Source organism: Coregonus clupeaformis, chromosome 10 (assembly GCF_020615455.1).
Source record: "Coregonus clupeaformis isolate EN_2021a chromosome 10, ASM2061545v1, whole genome shotgun sequence".
Lineage (NCBI taxonomy): Eukaryota > Metazoa > Chordata > Actinopteri > Salmoniformes > Salmonidae > Coregonus > Coregonus clupeaformis.
This window is the reverse complement of record NC_059201.1, coordinates 54,981,098-54,999,093: the sequence shown is the minus strand read 5'-3', so window position 1 is coordinate 54,999,093 and position 17,996 is coordinate 54,981,098. Positions and strand designations below refer to the sequence as shown.

Here is a 17,996-nt window from a genome sequence, read left to right as displayed (position 1 = left end):
GTATAATATAACTGAAGGCAGTTACAGACAACTGCTAGTAGAGCGCTAAGAGTGCTAAGCCATAGCGGGACTGACAGGTCAAACAGGTTCTAAGGGAGAGGCTCCTACTTGTTGGGCTGCTAGGCATGACATGAGTCAAACAGCTTCTATTTATCCAACCAGGCACTTTGTTACACTCCAAACAACACTGTAGGACACAGGGTAGTAAAATAGGTATGCTAAAAGTATGTCAGTGGTAACACATTTCATTGAGGCGTGGGATAGCCGAGATAAGAGGGATGTTGTAGGCTCCCTACATATGTGTCACTTAAGTGAGAGATACTCTGAAATCCCCTTGTAATTTGAGTCAAGTGTCTAATATGCATGATGGTATGACACACTTGTTTCACATGGGGGCAGGGATTTGTGTTGTAAGAGTTGCTGTGCTCCATGTTAACAAAGACTTGCCATATGAATCAGTGGGGATGGGTAAGTGATGATTAAGCAGCCTTGCTCAAGAGTCAACACATTGAACACCATAGCACTTTCGTTCAATCATTTTTTCTCACAGATCAAAATAGTATTCTCCTACTGTGAAACATCCAGCATACTCTTACATTTGTCAGTGTGTTATATGCTAAAGTCGAGATCAGCTTCCATTGGGCAACACACAAAAACACCTGTTCCCAAGATGGGCTTATAAATGTACAGATATATATACACTACCGTTCAAAAGTTTGGGGTCACTTAGAAATGTCCTTGTTTTCGAAAGAAAAGCAATTTTTTTGTCCATTAAAAGAACATCAAATTGATCAGAAATATAGTGTAGACATTGTTAATGTTGTAAATGGTTATTGTAGCTAATCCAAGTTTATAATTTTAAAAGGCTAACTGATCATTAGAAAATCCTTTTGCAATTATGTTTGCACAGCTGAAAACTGTTGTGCTGATTAAAGAAGCAATAAAACTGGCCTTCTTGAGATTTGTTGAGTATCTGGAGCATCAGCAATTGTGGGTTCGATTACAGGCTCAAAATGGCCAGAAACAAATAACTTTCTTCTGAAACTTGTCAGTCTATTCTCGTTCTGAGAAATGAAGGCTATTCCTTGCGAGAAATTGCCAAGAAACTGAAGATCTCATACAACGCTGTGTACTACTCCCTTCACAGAACAGCGCAAACTGGTTCTAACCAGAATAGAAAGAGGAGTGGGAGGCCACGGTGCACAACTGAGCAAGAGGACAAATACACATTAGAGTGTCTAGTTTGAGAAACAGACGCCTCACAGGTCCTCAACAGGCAACTTCATTAAATAGAACCCACAAAACACCAGTCTCAACGTCAACAGTGAAGAGGCGACTCCGGGATGCTGACCTTCTAGGCAAAGTTGCAAAGAAAAAGCCATATCTCAGCCAATAACTGGCCAATAAAAAGAAAAGGTTAAGATGGGCAAAAGAACACAGACACTGGACAGAGGAAGATTGGGAAAAAAAGTGTTATGGACAGACGAATCGAAGTTTGAGGTGTTCGGATCACAAAGAAGAACAATTGTGAGACGCAGACCAAATGAAAAGATGCTGGAGGAGTGCTTGATGCCATCTGTCAAGCATGGTGGAGGCAATGTGATGGTCTGGGAATGCTTTGGGGGTGGTAAAGTGGGAGATTTGTACAGGGTAAAAAGGATCTTGAAGAAGGAAGGCTATCACTCCATTTTGCAACGCCATGCCATACCCTGTGGACGGCGCTTGATTGGTGCCAATTTCCTCCTACAACAGGGAAATGACCCAAAGCACAGCTCCAAACTATGCAATAACTATTTAGGGAAGAAGCAGTCAGTTGGTATTCTGTCTATAATGGAGTGGCCAGCACAGTCACCGGATCTCAACCCTATTGAGCTGTTTTGGGAGCAGCTTGACCGTATGGTATATAAGATGTGCCCATCAAGCCAATCCAACTTCAGGAAGCATGGGGTGAAATCTCTTCAGATTACCTCAGCAAATTGACAACTAGAATCCCAAAGGTCTGCAAGGCTGTAATTGCTGCAAATGGAGGATTCTTTGACGAAAGCAAAGTTTGAAGGACACAATTATTATTTCAATTAAAAATCATTATTTCTAACCTTGTCCATGACTACATTTCCTATGCATTTTGCTATATTTCCTATTCAAACTCATTTCATGTATGTTTTCATGGAAAACAAAGACATTTCTAAGTGACCCCAAACCTTTGAACGGTAGTGTATATATATATATATATATATATATACAGCTTTAGGGAGACAAACAAGTATGTGTGCTGTGCACCAAATGGTTAACTAAGTGAAAACATAAACTAGAAATGTTTTGCTCTCACTTGAGTGCATGGCCTTCACATGATGCCTTTTTGTACTATACTCATGCACCAAGCCACATTGCTTATTTGTGTTGCAAAGTTACTTACTACATAATGATGCCCATTGTTCCCATCATTTTTTTGCCATTTATTAATAGGAAAATCTTCACGCAAATGACTTGCCCATAATTCATGAAACACAACTGAAAATGTTTTGCCTGTTGTACATTGCTGCTTTGTGTGTATGTGTGTGCATGTGTGCGTGCATGAGTGCATTCAGGTGTGTGTGTGTGTGTGTGTGTGGAGGAAGAGAGAAATGGAAAGAGGGAGATAACCCACTGCCTCAGATCTCATCAAATGTCTATGCAAGGCAAAACTCTTGCCCAAATGGGAGAATATCAACAAAGTTGTTATACACAGGGTTGACTTTTTATTATTTTTTCCAATAACTTTAAAACAGTTTTACACATATTCAAAAAGCATATCATACCCACTGCCTAACCTCTACTTTATAAAAACTAACCCATTTATAAAACTTTAACACATTATAAAAAGTTAAGCCATACACCAGAATGATACCATTATTTACATATCCCGTTAAATTACAACATAAATTAGAAAATATTTACAATCAAGGTAAAGATAACGGGGGGGTCCTCTGTTTGTAGTTCATTTTCTAATTAAAAACACTATTTTTCAAAAGAAATATATACATTTAGCATACACAGACACACGCTCACACAACATAACACATACACACTTGCTGGTGTACTGGCTGGAAGAGATACAATTTAGATGAAAATGGCTGATTATGATTGGATACAGTTAACATCAACATGGAATAGTTTGTACTGAAGGTGAGGGATATCTAATCTTGTCGGGGACTGATTCCTTTTACATTGCAAACTGTAAAAATACTAAAGGAACCAATGGGCAATGTAAGTACTTAAAGACAGGATTAAAATTAACAAAGACCCCATTGCTGTGGTTTTTGTCACAGCCCACAAGTAACCATCCCTTATCGAACACTGAATGGCTGCCATTGCAAATCATCTTAAAGTTTCTGGGGAACGTAGACAAACAAACAGGCTCTTTTTTTTAAATCAGACCTACTAAAGAAACTCCCATGAACAAAGCACAATAACACTGTACCCATTGAAGTCGTTATGAAAATTTAAGCAACAAAGAAAACAAGAATGAAGTGGATTTTCTTATCTCCAGTAAAAAAAAGTGTCCTTTGGTAAGTCCAATGGGAACTGAGCACCGCGGAAGAGACACAGGAAATCAGAGGATTTGTCTCCAGACAGAAGAGGAGGGAAAAAAAGCTGAAAAGAATTTACAGCCACAGCGACCCATCTTGAAATTATGTCCTATAGGGAAACAACAAAGTCTGTTTTCTGTTCCTTTCCCCATGTCAACAGAGTCCAGGCCCTTTGGCTGTAAGCAGCTTAAGCACCTACTATTACAGTAGGCACCAAGGTAGGTCGATCTCGCATTGAAACCAGCCAATGGTAGTAACAGGGCAAAAGAAAGGACAAGTCTTTTGAAAAACTCTACTCGTAAAAGAGCACAGGCCATAATAGGGGAAATTGTAAATTCAACTGTGCGAAAACCCAAACGATCTAGAATCGGAATCATATCGACCAATTTCGCTACTAAATAGGATGTCAAAGTAGTCCAAAGGGGAAAGGGGGGCTATACAGTCCAACGGGAGAGCATTTCCTCATTTCCTGTGCTTCTCCATTTTGTCGGAGGCTTTGCTACCGTTGTCGGAGGAGCCCTGCGTGTCGCTGCCAGAGCTCAGGTACATTTTGTCCACCTGTTTGAGGGCCTCGTTCAGGTAGTTCTGGAGGGAGGTCATGGCGGCGCAGATGGCGGGTGAGCCGAATCCGTGGGTGATGAGGCTGAAGTGGGTCAGGCAGCTCTGGATTCCCTGATCCAGGATGGGCGCCGGTCGCGAGTTCCCCAGAGGCGAGCGGTCCTGAGTCAGCAGGTCGGTGAACTCCTTACAGATTTGCCTGTCAAAAATAAAAATTAGATAAAGGTTAACGAAATGTACATGACCAAGACATAGACTATTGGATTTATGTTGAAGGTATAAGGTGAGGAACTTGTCTGTCGGTCTTGCTTTAAAGACCAAAATTGGCTAAAGAAAATTGTGATAAATAAAGAAGTATACCAGTTTCATTTAAGAACCAAAAAACGTACAGGTTGCAAAATAGTTGGGAGGAGATTTTTGATGTACCGATTCCATGTCACATGGTCTATGAACTGATACACAAAACGACGCCGATTCAAAACTTAGTTTTTCAATTTAAATTATTATACAAAATTCTTGCAACCAATAGAAAGTTATATATATGGGGAATACAACCATCCCAGCTCTGCATATTTTGCTTCGAAGAGACAGAATCATTAGATCACTTTTTTGGTACTGCCCATATGTAGCTTGTTTTTGGTCACAGGTTCAGGAATGGCAGAAATATTGCAACATTTACTTGAAGCTAACTCTGCAAATAGAACTGCTGGGTGATTTGAAAAGTCATAGTCAATCGATCAATAATATAATTTAATAATAATTTACAATCCTGTAGAAATGATGAGAATAGAAAGGTTCAGAACTTTTGTGAAACATCACAGCAGAAAAATATATGGCAGCTAGAAATCAAAACTGGATGGTCTTCAGATATATGGGCGGGGTTGAGGGTAGCTGAAGGCTGGGACTAAAAACAAACAAAAGAAAACGAATGTAAAATATACTGTCTGTGAAATGTATGTAGTATGGAAGTGGAAGCCTAAGTATTGTTGTCCATTTGTTTACTCCAATTAGGGGAAGGGTGGTAGGGTTAGGGGAAAATAATAAAGAAGGAAAATATATTTTAAAATATATATATATTTAAAATAATATATATATTTACAAAAGAATACATGTGGGGGATTGGAAATGATGGAGACAATTACATTGATAGAAGCTGCAATCTATCTGCAATATTAAAGCTGATCTACTCCTCCCCCTCCCCCCCGCCCCCAACACCAAAAAAATTTAACAAAAGATTACAGGAATTAGATAAAGGTAATGAAATGTACATGACCCAGACATGGACTATTGGATTTATGTCTAGGTGACAATGATCCACTTATAGGCGTACACTGTTTCTTGTAGACACTATGAAATTGGGAGGTCTTAAAAGTAGCCAAGACATCAATATGTTTTATTAATCAATAGCAGATTGAAAACTACTTGAAAACATGTTAACCGAGTCCAAACCTTCACGTACGTTCAAAACCCGCAGGGCTTTTATGTAAATTACATCCCTTCATTTGGAGGAGAGAGCGAGAGAGAGAGACTCACTTGGCAGCAAGGAGCATGTTCTTGCGGGAGTTGACCTCATTGCGTTCCACATGTGGTCGACACAGGTAATCAGCGATGGCCTTTGCCGGAAACTCTGCCTCGCACACGTAGCCAAAATCCCTTGCCAAGTGAAGGGCTTCACCTATAAAGACAAAGACACAGTTTGAAAACTCAACAAACACACAAGTGTTGCACACACATAAAACACACAAACAAACACACACACAAAAACACACAAAACTCTTATCTAAGAGACAAATGCGAATGTGGTCTTGCTGACATACCACATCCCACAGGGGGCACTATATGTAAAAAGGGGAACATTGAAGTGGTGCAACGTAAATAATCAGTTGCGCTCAGTCTCTTGGCTCGGGGGAAGCTGTGCCACTGAGATGAATATATCCCATCTTCAGGGGGGACTTCCTGCATGGTCTTTAATGGGCGTATGTGGCTAACTGCACCTGGACGGCCTGTAGCACCAAACAGAGCCACTTATTGATAGACACACACATCACTTGGGGAATGTAGCTATGCAGAAACACTAGGCTTTAAGGTCAGTTGACCCCCCTGGCAAGTCAAACACGTTATAACAAGCCATAATTCAGACTTTGAAGGTCTCTAAATAATACTGGCCCCGAGTCATTCTCCTGCACCGAACCAGAAACAAAATGACACGTAGCTTCGGATGGCTAGGCGCACAGCTATGCGTCATTGCTTAGACATTGTCTAGCCGAGGTATGACTAACGAAAGCGTCAAAGACCAGATTTAATGAAAAAGTAGACAGAGGTGACTATCCTGCCTAAAAACAATAATTGAAACAAGAAAAATCTTAATGAAATATTTTGCCCTGAAAATTATTTCAGGAGATGGGTATTTTACATCTTTGAAGAGTTTATGTGTGATTTGAAAGACAGGAAGGTTACAAGCTACACGTTTCTTTGTCCTTTGGTCACATGTGCCGTATTAGATAATGTTACAGACTTAATAGACAGGGTTGGACTCCATGAAGTTGTGTTTCAGGGTTATTCTCTTGCTCTACAGGTCTTGGCCTGCTGCTTGCTAACCTTAAAATGTCACCAAGACAGTCAGGGTGGATAACGTCAAAGCTTCCTTGATTGTCAAAGGCAGAGAAATGTAGTGAAAGACTAAATCAAACATCAGCTAGGTCAAAACGAGGAAATTACAAGACAAAGACCAGCCACAGCTACTTTTGAAGCCAAGTTACAGTAAGTTTTATACAGGAAATATAATAATAATATAGATAATCATGTCACAGTAACAGATCGCAGAGTTTAGGTTCACCATATAAATATAATGAATAGATGGTACAACACCAGTGGAAGTGGTGTAAAGAAAACAACCATCTTTGATGGGCCAGGATGACTACAAAGATCATCCAAATCTACAAAGATCAATCCAAATGTTGCTTATCACATCTCTGTGTATTATATGTGCAACAATGAATTCAATTGGCTCTCCATTTTGGACGAGCCAACTTGTTCAAGGAGTAAAGATGGAGACGAGTTCTAAGCATTGTATTTCTATGATGTCATATATGTTGAGGTTCATTGACCACAGTTTTATATATGAAGAGGGAAACATTGGGCAGCGTACCTTCTACCAGTGCAGTTAGCAGGGTGACATTAGCAGCCTTCCTCCTTCCAGCGGGCAGATTGAGCCCAATCTTGTCCAGCTTCTCTCTCAATGACCGGCCACCATTTTTAGACTTGGCTCTGTAGGAGAAATAAGGGCAAAGATAGTTAGTGTCATCATCGTTACTTGACAAATGTCCCCTTTCATATAAACAAGGCCACAATGGGGTAATTTATAGTGAAGAAATTGTGGTGTCTGAATTCAAAACGGTCCCTCTAACTAAAGAATATAGCATATTCTATAGGCTATTTGTGATGGAATGGTTTTTCTATGAAGCGAAGAGTAAGCATCAATAAGTGATGTTGTAAGGGCTACTGTCACCGTAACTTCAGACTTCCTACCACTTTGAGAAAACCTAGCAGCAAAAGGCTCATCATACATTTTTGAAAACCAATAAAATCAAATGAAAAAGAGCCTTGATACCCATCCTAACCTAAAAAGAAAATACACAATGACACAAATGATGCTTCTCCCGCCCTAAGAACATAGCAGGGAAATCACACACACTCACTCACTCACTTAAACACACACACAAACACTAACATTCTCCACTCGCTGTAGCCAATTCAGTTTTCCGCATGACTGAGTGGCAGGCTTCGCTCCCTCCGTGGCGGGTGAGAGAGACAGCGTCTTTGGGGAGGCGTGTGTGACTGCCTCCCTCCCTCCACACCCCCTCCTATCGCTTCATGACCTACTTAACAGTGCCTCAGATTGTGTTTATGTGTGTGTGTGTGTGTGTGTGTGTGTGTGTGTGTCTGTGCGTGCGTGTGTGTGTGTGTGTGTGTATGCGTGTGTGTGTGTGTGTGCGTGTGTGTGTGTGTGTGCGTGTGTAAGCGGCATTCATGCGTGTGGCACTAGCCGGGGCACAGGGGAAGTAAAAAACTTGCATTCCCAGCAAAAATAGGCAGGAGCCCTGGTCAGGGGCGAACCCCCTAGTCCCTCAACAGACTGCCTGCTGACATATGGGTCAGAAGGTCAACTGCTCAGCAGCAATTAAAACAGCCCTGTAGCCCCCCCCTGAACTCATAGATACACACACACACACACACAAACACACTCTAACATACTGGTGCTAGCTACTCTGATGTAACATATCCCCAAAGCGAAGAACCCGGAATTGCAGAGCACACACAAAGGTAGTCACGGTGCATCCACACAAACACTGAAGAGGAACAGCAACAAAGCCAAAGCTGCTTTTAGAGAAACATTTTGCTAAATGTTCCTAAACTAATGTCTGTCCATGAACCAGGTATGAACTTTCACAGTATAGACCTGCACTCTTATTAAAAAAGGTTCCAAAAGGGTTATTCGGCTGTCCCCATTGGAGGACCCTTTTTGGTTCCAGGTAAAACCGTTTTAGGTTCCAAGTAGAATCAAAACAGTTCTACTTGGAACCAAAAGTGTTCTTCCTGGAACGAACAAGGGTTCTTCAAGGGGCAGCCGAAGAACCCTTTTAGGTTCTAGATAGCACCTTTTTTTCTAAGAGTGTACAACTGAGTATAGACCTACAATCTTTTACTAGCTTAGTGTCCAGCAACCGGAAGTAGCTCACTAACAATAGCTGTAAAACAGCAGCAATATCAGACTAAACTGAGACATATATAGTATGCACATCTCACCGTGATCTCCTAACTACACCACATCACATCAGCTGTACCACAATCACTGATCCTTTGAGCTGCTGTGAACCAAATTTTAACGAACTAGATGTTGGCCATTGTTCACAATTGCACCCAATAAAAAACAGTAACACCTGCCGGTATAATACATTACGATGCAGTTATGATGCATTTGTTTATTTAAATGTTCAGGCGAAAACTAAACTTAAAGCCGACAGGTATAGCGTATTATGATGATGTTAAAATGCTTTGCAATACATGTTTCACACCCCTTATAATGTCTTAGAACCATCTCATAATGGATTCACGTTGTGTGGATACTGACCTGCGCAGGACTCCCCCCAGCAGGGAGGCGTTGAGGCATTCGGGAGGGGACAGACGCCGCTGCACCTCTGCCACTGTCACCTTGTACTTGGAGGTGGAGCTGAGAAGCGAGAGTCGTCCGGGCACCGAGCAGAACACCTCGGTGGGGTTGGACACCATGCCTAGCAGGGACTCCTTCTGGAAGGGCAGGCCCAATGAGTTGCCCTTGGGGAGAGACATGGGGCCTGGGAAAGGGGTGGAGAGAGAGGAGAGGTTCGTATGGGTGTAGGTTAATATAGATGTGAAGAGAAATGGTAGGATTAGTAAAAGTAAGAGTAAAAGTTGGAGTATCAAGGTAAATGTATTTGTATTGTCCCATTGGGAATTTTTGTTTAAAGGGAGGACAGACGGACATTATACAACATTATTGGACTTTCTGGAGGTTGTGCTACATTGTAAAAATGTTCCGGGAGAAGACACTGTTTCTTTGACAAATTCTGGTTTTGAGTCATCAAGGCTGGCTGCGTTTGCTGACAGTTGTAAATGTCATTCACACTTTTTGTAACCTCCAAACACTGCAGCTTGGATTCCAACTTTAACATGCTTTTCCTTATAATAAACTGTGACATTTAACACCATCATAATGATTTGTAAAAAATCTGGGTAACTGAACTGTTACACGTAAACAACAAACATGTTTCCTTTGTGGAAGCCAAAATGTACACTAAAAATAATATCTGCGGTGTCACAGCTAAAAGTCCCCTCATTCCTACCACCCACTGACATGACATCCGCACACATCCACAACTGCTCCATGCTTCTTCACAGAGGGAAGATCTCAATTGCTTACTCCTCGCGTCCTCTCTCCTCTCTCCTCATCTCCTTCTCAAAACCCATTGGATGAGAAAGCCAGAGGTCCCTCCCCTCTGACCTTCTCCTCCAATGGGTTTTGAGAAGGAGACAAGGAGAGAGGACGTGAGGAGTATGCAATTGCAATCTTCCCAATTAATCCCTTATCCCTGCCTTGCCTATCTGAAGAAACAGGGCCCAAATTGGACGGCCATTTTGGATTAAACGTTCAAAGGTCTGTAGCTACTTCTAATTGAGTGACTAAAAATAACCTAATTAAAGACTTGCCCAACTGGCAAACTGAGTGGCCATTTTGGGTCAAAAGTTCAAGGGTCAAACCAAACAAGTCACACCCAGACAAACATAGACGTACACTACATATACCTTCGTCCTCACCAGCAAGAATGCCCCCCTCATAATAAGTCCTCTGTAAGTGATCAAAGTTCCTGCCCCCTCGTAGTCCTAGTACTGAGAGAAGAATCACAAAAGGGGGGCAAAATTATGATTTAGAGCTCATCTATTGGCTAAATGGCTAAGAGGGAAGTTTTGCTGTCACCGTTTAGAATGTACAGTAGGCTGTAGGCTACCCACAGTCTGCCATTGAGGGTAAGACCAATAAAGTCAGCCATCGCACATTTTAACGACAACTATTTGTTTATCGTACAACTTGCTACCTCCTTAATACTGTATGTTTGATCAGATTATCGTATTGATTCAAATCTGAAAATCAACAATGTCCACCAATGTTATGAGTGTCTGAAATCCAAAATGCCTGCAATTGAGAAAAATATGTATGCAAAACGAGGCATTAGGAGCATTTAGGTAGCTTTAACACAAATGGTTATAGCTGGATTAAATATAATATTCAAACCTTCTACTGCCTAAATGGCCATCAAAATCTTTTGGCTAAAAACATAAATAGGTACTTGAGCATGCACATTAGGCTATTCTATATCATGTTAACTATACATTTGTTCACATGCTTCATCGTGTTGCGCAGTTTAGCATTATACATGTAGGCTTTACTACAGAAAAGACAACATCAACTACTCTTTACCATTCTTGCCAATGTTGCTAAGGACATGTCATTCACACTACTATCTGTAGTCACCCACCATTCCACAACAATGTTATCTATCATTACAGTTCTTTAACCTATATGTCTACAGTGATGTTGTTTTAACAAACCTTACAACATCTATAATACATATACTACTAATATGATCAATCCAATACCTACATAAATCTATAAATTCATTGAGTTACAAAAGTGGTGCAGAATTTCAAATCAATGCACAACATGACCTTCTTCTGAGTGAAAGACTGTTGAAGGAATGGCGTAATAGATAATACTCTGAATCCTCCTCACGCAAAACATTTCATGCCCCAACAAATTACTGAATTGCAAGCAGGACGCCACACCCCACCAGTGAGTCTCGAGAAATTACAGTCCATTGGACTGCTTTTAACTGGAATTCAAAAAGACTCGAATGCACCAGCTTAGACCTCTAAAGACTATCCAAAGCTCTCGCTCTCTCTCTCTCTCTCTCTCTCTCTCTCTCTCTCTCTCTCTCTCTCTCTCTCTCTCTCTCTCTCTCTCTCTCTCTCTCTCTCTCTCTCTCTCTCTCACTCTCTCTCTCCTCTCTCACTCACTCTCGTCAATGCAGGATTTCAAGGATTGCACAATGTCCTCACAGTTACATCTTGTCAGCTATAGCCTGCCATTTTGAAAAGGTTATTTTTCTGGTGCTCTATTCAAACGACCTCAGCACGAGAATACATACAGGGTCAAACTAGGCTTAGTTAAGTGCACCTCATGACTATGGGGATTATCGATGTATGTACGAACAAGTACAACGAAAAGCCTTTCCCATTCCGAATTTTTATAATGAAATCAAAGGACATCACTGTGCAAAATATTTGTAGAAGTCGATTTTCCCAGGTATGTACTTAGTAACAAGCAATCTCAGAGATGGAGTTGATGGAAATAGCACTTAATGTTTCTCTATTGCATCCTTGTTCCCTGTTGCACACCAATGGCTGACTGCACAAGCAGTGCCTTATACACCAAGCATGTCTACCTCACAAACCAGTAAGTGAATATTGTCTTGAAGTGGTAAAAGCATTTCTCAATTTGTCAATATACAGTAGGAAAGTACCTATGTGGAAAGTAAAATAAACTCACCTTTTTTGATGACCGTCTGATCTGCCATTATAATACTGTGATCATCTACATGCTGAAAAAATAAGTTTTAAATAAGTGATGTTTTACTTAATCTTACACAAGGGAGTTTATTATGAAATATGACATTTACATTACATCCATTACATGAAACCATAATAAAATGTTGCATGCCTATTTATTTTTAGTGGAACCATTGTTTTAGATGTCATGCTTCGTTCAATTTCATTCAGCAACAAAATCACAATGAAATCACTCACTTGAACATCGTCCAGGCCATGGCCCATTTCGTGTAGTCCTATATTATCACCAATGACGGATGACTCGATGCTATGGGCGTGAGGCGATAGCAGCTCCGGCCGGCGGAAACCTTCTCTCCTCAAGGCGGACGAGCCGCCTTCCAGGCCCAGAATCTGACTAGCGAGTCCGCTTCGCGAATGAGGTCCGAGTCCTTCTTGACCCTGTCTCCCCGGCCATGATTGCTGCTGGTTCGACGACTGGTGTATGGAGTTGATGTTGAAAGGGTCGCCGAGGTGCGAGTAGGGGTCACTGGACTGGGGGTATGATATAGGCTGGTAGGGAGGCGGAAAATACGGAGGTTGGAATTCTGAGCTGGCCGAGTGGGAGAGGGACGGCGACGGGCTATAAAGGTGCTGGCTCACCGCGGGGAGGTGAGGTAACCGGGGGTTCCCATTGCTACTCCCGTCGTGCCTTTCCTGCGGACAGAGAGACCTTCGTTAAGGTTGACAATGGTATTAAGATAAATTATAATATTTTGTGCCCCTTGTCAATCAAACAAATTCGTAGTTAATCAACAATCGTCGACAAAATTGGAAATAACAACTGTGTTGACAGCTAGGCCTGACATCGAGATTTATTTTTCACCATTGTTTAAGAAAGCATGGCCTACATTGTGAACTGTTTTACACATTCATGCCTAGGCTCACATTTAGTGGGCAAAATAAGGCAATTTATTTTATTGCAGTACTCAATTTCTGGAGGTTAACCTATTTTTCAGAAAAACGCTGTTCATCCCAGCCAAACCAATACATGGTTTCAGTATTCAAAGTAGCCTAATAATGCATAATTTGTTAAACTGAAAAGGAAAGGAACGAACAGCATTTCTCCTTTCTGCAATCTCTGTGGACTGTTGAGATATTGCTGTCACCACGATTGGCTCTCATAAAACAGTCAGGAGGGGACTATTTTACTACACATGTGGGCCTATAATAATAATAATAATTTTGTAATTGTAATTATTTACTATAACCTGACTTTGGCCTAGCTCAGAGAAATAAGCCTAAGTAAATCAAAAAGCTTTCCACTATCATTAAAATCCAACTCATGTAGCAAATTTACTTTACAATCCATATAGCTTAATCTAAAAGTTATTTACTGAAATCAAAACTACATGGCGTCAGTCTACAATGCATTAGTCGAGGAGATGCTGCGGATAGAGTCAAAGCCCATCGAGATTAGCCTATAGACATCTAATAATGTATCATATCTAGAAACATATTGACAATGCTAAGAAACCAGAAAACCAAACATGGGTGCCCTAATGCCTTGAAGTTTCACCAGCTGAATTTCGATAAAAGCAAATAGTGACAACGGAAAATAGCATAAACCGACCACTGATCTGTCTTATTCAAAATGATTTATCATTTTAAAAATGTTGCATTAAAGTCGTTTTCATTCCGTCAAGCTTTTATCAAGTAGTCTGCCTAAAAGCTATTGTCGCACGAAAAATATCGATAAAATAGGCTACCAATTTCAGATGCGATGGTGCGCATGAGGGCCAGAACATTTTCATGAAATAGTTTTTTCATAAATCCTAGCCTTGTTGAAACTTAGGCCCAATGTCGTGCGGTTTGTCTCTGTGTATAGTTAGAATTTACCTCGCAGTCGTCCTCGTACTTCACGTTATCTGCTAGTTTCCACAGCATAGTTTCTGACAGGCAAAATGTTACACCAAGAAGGGTGACCAGGAAAATTGGTGGTATTCTACGAGTTAATCCAGGTAGTAAATGAAGTAATACTGTACTTCCTAGAAATCATGAATCAACTTCTTCAACCCGAGTGGAGGCGGCGGTTCCTTGAAGCGCACTGACGTTTGAGCGTGATTCGGGCGGCTATCAACATAGGTCTCAACAGCAACTGAGTGAAAACAGTTGTCAAGCAAGATCCCTTTCCAGCCCGACGACGCAGTAAGCAGTACTTCAGTGAATATGGGAAGAAGCGCTGAATAAGAAACTTGACTCCCTCTGACGGACAAAGTGATGATGTTCAAACCTTTTCTCCTTACTGAACACGCTTGGAAGCATGTGTACTATATTTGCATAGGTTATATATTTTTAGTGGGCGTGCCTTTGTCATGATGTCATCTTGAATATGGCAGAAGAAAAGTTTGCTGATTGGTTATTATTGGAATAACGAGCCAATCATATTGCTGTCCGTCTGCAGTTGCTCGCATGACACAAATATGATAGGATTAGGCCTAAACTTCCGATAACCTTACTATAGCTTAATAAAATAATAATAACAGGCCTACTTTATTATTATTGGTAATTGTGGCTGAATAACTGAATGTATTAATATTATAGTTGGAAAACTTGTTTTACAAAGTGATGACAATTATAGCTTATGAATGTAATTGAGAAAATCTATATATTTTTTTGCCATGTTAAGCAATACGATAATCAATGCAATGAGTACATTTGCAAAACAATAGCCTATATGCAAATCAATGTAAACCATTATGCGCGTATCCTCCAATGCGATCCACGCCAATAACATTGCAGGGCTGTCAAAATGTTGTTTCTTTTCTCACTTTTTATTGACTCCATCAAATCATTCGATTAGAACAGGCGTTGGGTTCACTGGCAAAGCACTCCACCCATTGCTTGCCAACAGTCTGAAAAACGAATTAGCATATTTCGCTTAATACATCAAGCATCAAGGCGCTCATATCAAATATTCCGATTTCCATGCTAAACCTTTTTTATTTATTTGATTTGATTTTTTATAATTTACAATTACTTAACCTACTTACACTTACTTATGAATAATTACTTTACGGAGCTTCACGTTGCAGTTTGGTGCCTTCACAAACCTCAAAAACCCAAGGCTTAAAAGCATCTTCCTTCTCGGAACCACTAAGCACCAGGGATCTCAACGAAAATCTTCCTCAAAATGTAATTAACATTTATGGTGGAACAGTGCAATATCCAAAATAAAGGTTCCCTTTGATGTGTTGATATGCATAACTTCAAGCAAAAGGGAGTATTTTAAAGACAATAGGCCTACACTTATGCTTGGGCTTTTATTTTTATTGTTAAGTTTCCAATATTATTGTGAAAGATAATTAGTCCTAGAGATAGGCTACAGTAGTAAATGAAAGGTGTGAATAATTTTCTGTCCGATAATCATTTATATCCATGGGAGAACAATACAGGTGTCTAAATTTATCATGAAGGTTTTGGGAATGGGATTATATGCCTGTTGCGTCTCTGGGAAACAATACAAATTGGTTAACGAAGATCAACTCATCCATGAACGACGCGGTGGCTTTAAGCTGCGTGTGGTTCTTCTGTGGGTGAAGTGATGTGAACCAGAAATTAATGCTCACTAATTAAGGGATCTTTACATCGCCCTGGAACAGAGTAAACGAGGTTAGACACGCAAGAGGAGCCTTGCCGTTCTGTTGTGAACAGTTTTTTGTTTTTTATAATTTCAATCGCCTATCATGTCAAGGCCGATTTGTTTAAACAAGGACTAATGACAGAATAGACAACTGTAAAGTAAATCGTTATCCATAAAAGCAATTAGCAACAAATGTTAGTCGTCACATGGGCCATGTGGTTTAAGGTGAATATGAAATGCTCATTCGAAATAGAAAAATAAAGAGGTGAATTATGCTAATATTATCTGTCACACTGAGGAATTTTGATGCACATGCGCAATCTCAAAGTAGCCTAACAAATTTGTATTTATAGTACTTTATTATTGAACCATTTATCTAGTGTAGCCTATAGTATTTGTTATAATATGGTGCAAATTTGGTCTACTGAGTATTGTGAAAACCAGGAGACATAATGTTCTTGAAATGAATAGCACAAGCAAAGTTATCAGAAAACCAGTTGCCAATATGAACTATGAAGCTATGTCGCCTTTGGTCACGTATTTTTAAGTCACACGAGTAATAAGTGTATAGTGATCTAACCAGGTGTAAGGCAAATTCAGACCTATACTATTTATCTTCTGCAGGGTTTCAACTTCCTAAGTCGTGAGCACCCGAGGACCATCTTATTTCAATGGATCAACATTATATGGTCTATTATCATAATTATTGCCTTTAATAATTAATTCAAATAGCATATTTAGCAGCCACTATCAAATACCGCTGAGTAACCTAGTCCAAAGGTCCTAAAAAAACTATAACCTACAATTAATGTAACGTGCTGACTTAGGTCGAAAGATAGACAAGTAATAAGCCTTTAATATTTTCAAAAAACACAATAAAGCAAAACATGCATTAACTTACCCGCCAATCTAGCCTCTCCAGTAAAGACATCTGTAAGGAACGCAGTATAATTCCAGTGGTGTGGCTACGAATGAGTGAATTCGCAAGTGGTCTATATTGCTGATTTCACCTGGTTCTCTTGGAATGCGCATGCGCCCTGCATGGTAATACACCTGAGTGAAGGCCTATGCAAATTCCAGTTGTAAGCTACTCTGATGCTGTTAGACTTTCCTACATCTCTCTGAAATTGTATTGCTGTTGAATCTACACATTCCAGAGTAAAATCTTACTCAAGTGTATCTTCATCGAATAAATAATTTTGTAAACCATGGGAGGAGCTGCCAATACAGGCTTAGGCCTATTTATTTTCGTTTCTTTCCATTTCGATCAACTACAGCTCAATTTTGTTATACAATTTATTCTGGGAATTCTTTGGGCATAAACCACTAGACTAATTTCATCCCGTCTCATATAAACGTTAAACTTATTTAGACTATCGTAAACTTGTGTAGGGTACATAGATTAAAATATGTATCCTGAAATAGTGCAACTTCAAAGCCAAATGCCAGAGGATAAGAATAGCCTACAGCGAAATACCTGTCAACTAAGCTACTTACTAAGGCCTACTACAAAATCAACACATTATTGACGCATTCCAATTTTCGTTCAATGAACGGCTGAAGGCTAACAAAAATCCATAGCCTGGCTATACTTTAAGGTTTCATTCAAATTGATAATGAATCACAATGCACATTATTATGCAATGACTAATCATATGCCTATATCGTTTTTGGTATTTATTTGTGCATAATTGCGTTGAAAGAAAATTATTGTTCTCTTGACTCTCAATTTATACGCGATGTACTGTGAAAATGTAATGTGAATGAATTCATGAGAATGCTCGCACCATTTGCTTCAGTTTGATCCATCTTTGAGGACTACATGAAGGTTATAAATATATCTGTAAAATGCCTAATAATTAAGAAAAAAATACAATACACTTTTTTTTTTTACAAGGGCATGGGATTTGGGAAAAATGAAAATTACAGCTCAGAGTATGTAGACAGGCCTATAGGGCATAGGCTACAGGAAATTGAAACGTTGAGGGGCTTTCCTCAGTCTTTCATTGAAAGAGTAGGCCTACACACATACTGTATTTAATTTATTTACTTGCATGAGAAACAGAATTCCCCAATGCGCCTTTTTC

At 40.0% G+C, this 17,996-nt stretch overlaps 1 protein-coding gene across 5 annotated transcripts; it reads right to left on the bottom strand.

Moving 5' to 3' along the window:
• Nucleotides 1–2,960: 2,960 nt before the first annotated feature.
• On the bottom strand, nucleotides 2,961–16,879 carry LOC121575578 (transcription factor AP-2 gamma-like). 5 transcript variants are annotated; one of them, XM_041888763.2, is made up of 8 exons: nucleotides 16,811–16,879; nucleotides 12,528–12,983; nucleotides 12,271–12,322; nucleotides 10,470–10,553; nucleotides 9,259–9,481; nucleotides 7,276–7,394; nucleotides 5,661–5,802; nucleotides 2,961–4,326 (listed from the first exon to the last, which is right to left on the bottom strand). In XM_041888763.2, the coding sequence occupies exons 1-8, from the start codon at nucleotides 16,838–16,840 to the stop codon at nucleotides 4,032–4,034; spliced, it is 1,401 nt and encodes a 466-aa protein (XP_041744697.1). In that variant the 5' UTR covers nucleotides 16,841–16,879; the 3' UTR covers nucleotides 2,961–4,031. The 5 variants fall into 5 exon arrangements, with proteins under 5 accessions (XP_041744697.1, XP_041744695.1, XP_041744696.1 ...); XM_041888761.2 differs by lacking the exon at nucleotides 16,811–16,879 and adding an exon at nucleotides 14,166–14,571; XM_041888762.2 differs by lacking the exon at nucleotides 16,811–16,879 and adding an exon at nucleotides 14,166–14,571 and having other exon boundaries at nucleotides 10,482–10,553.
• Nucleotides 16,880–17,996: the final 1,117 nt, after the last annotated feature.

Bases quoted from the DNA above. Each gene is read 5' to 3' on its own strand.
- LOC121575578 (XM_041888761.2), bottom strand. From the start codon at position 14,213: ATGCTGTGGAAACTAGCAGATAACGTGAAGTACGAGGACGACTGCGAG. The intron at 5,803-7,275 runs GTACGCTGCCCA...TTGTCTTTATAG, and splicing joins GCTAACTGCACTGGTAGAAG to GTGAAGCCCTTCACTTGGCA. The intron at 4,327-5,660 runs GTGAGTCTCTCT...TATTTTTGACAG, and splicing joins AACATGCTCCTTGCTGCCAA to GCAAATCTGTAAGGAGTTCA.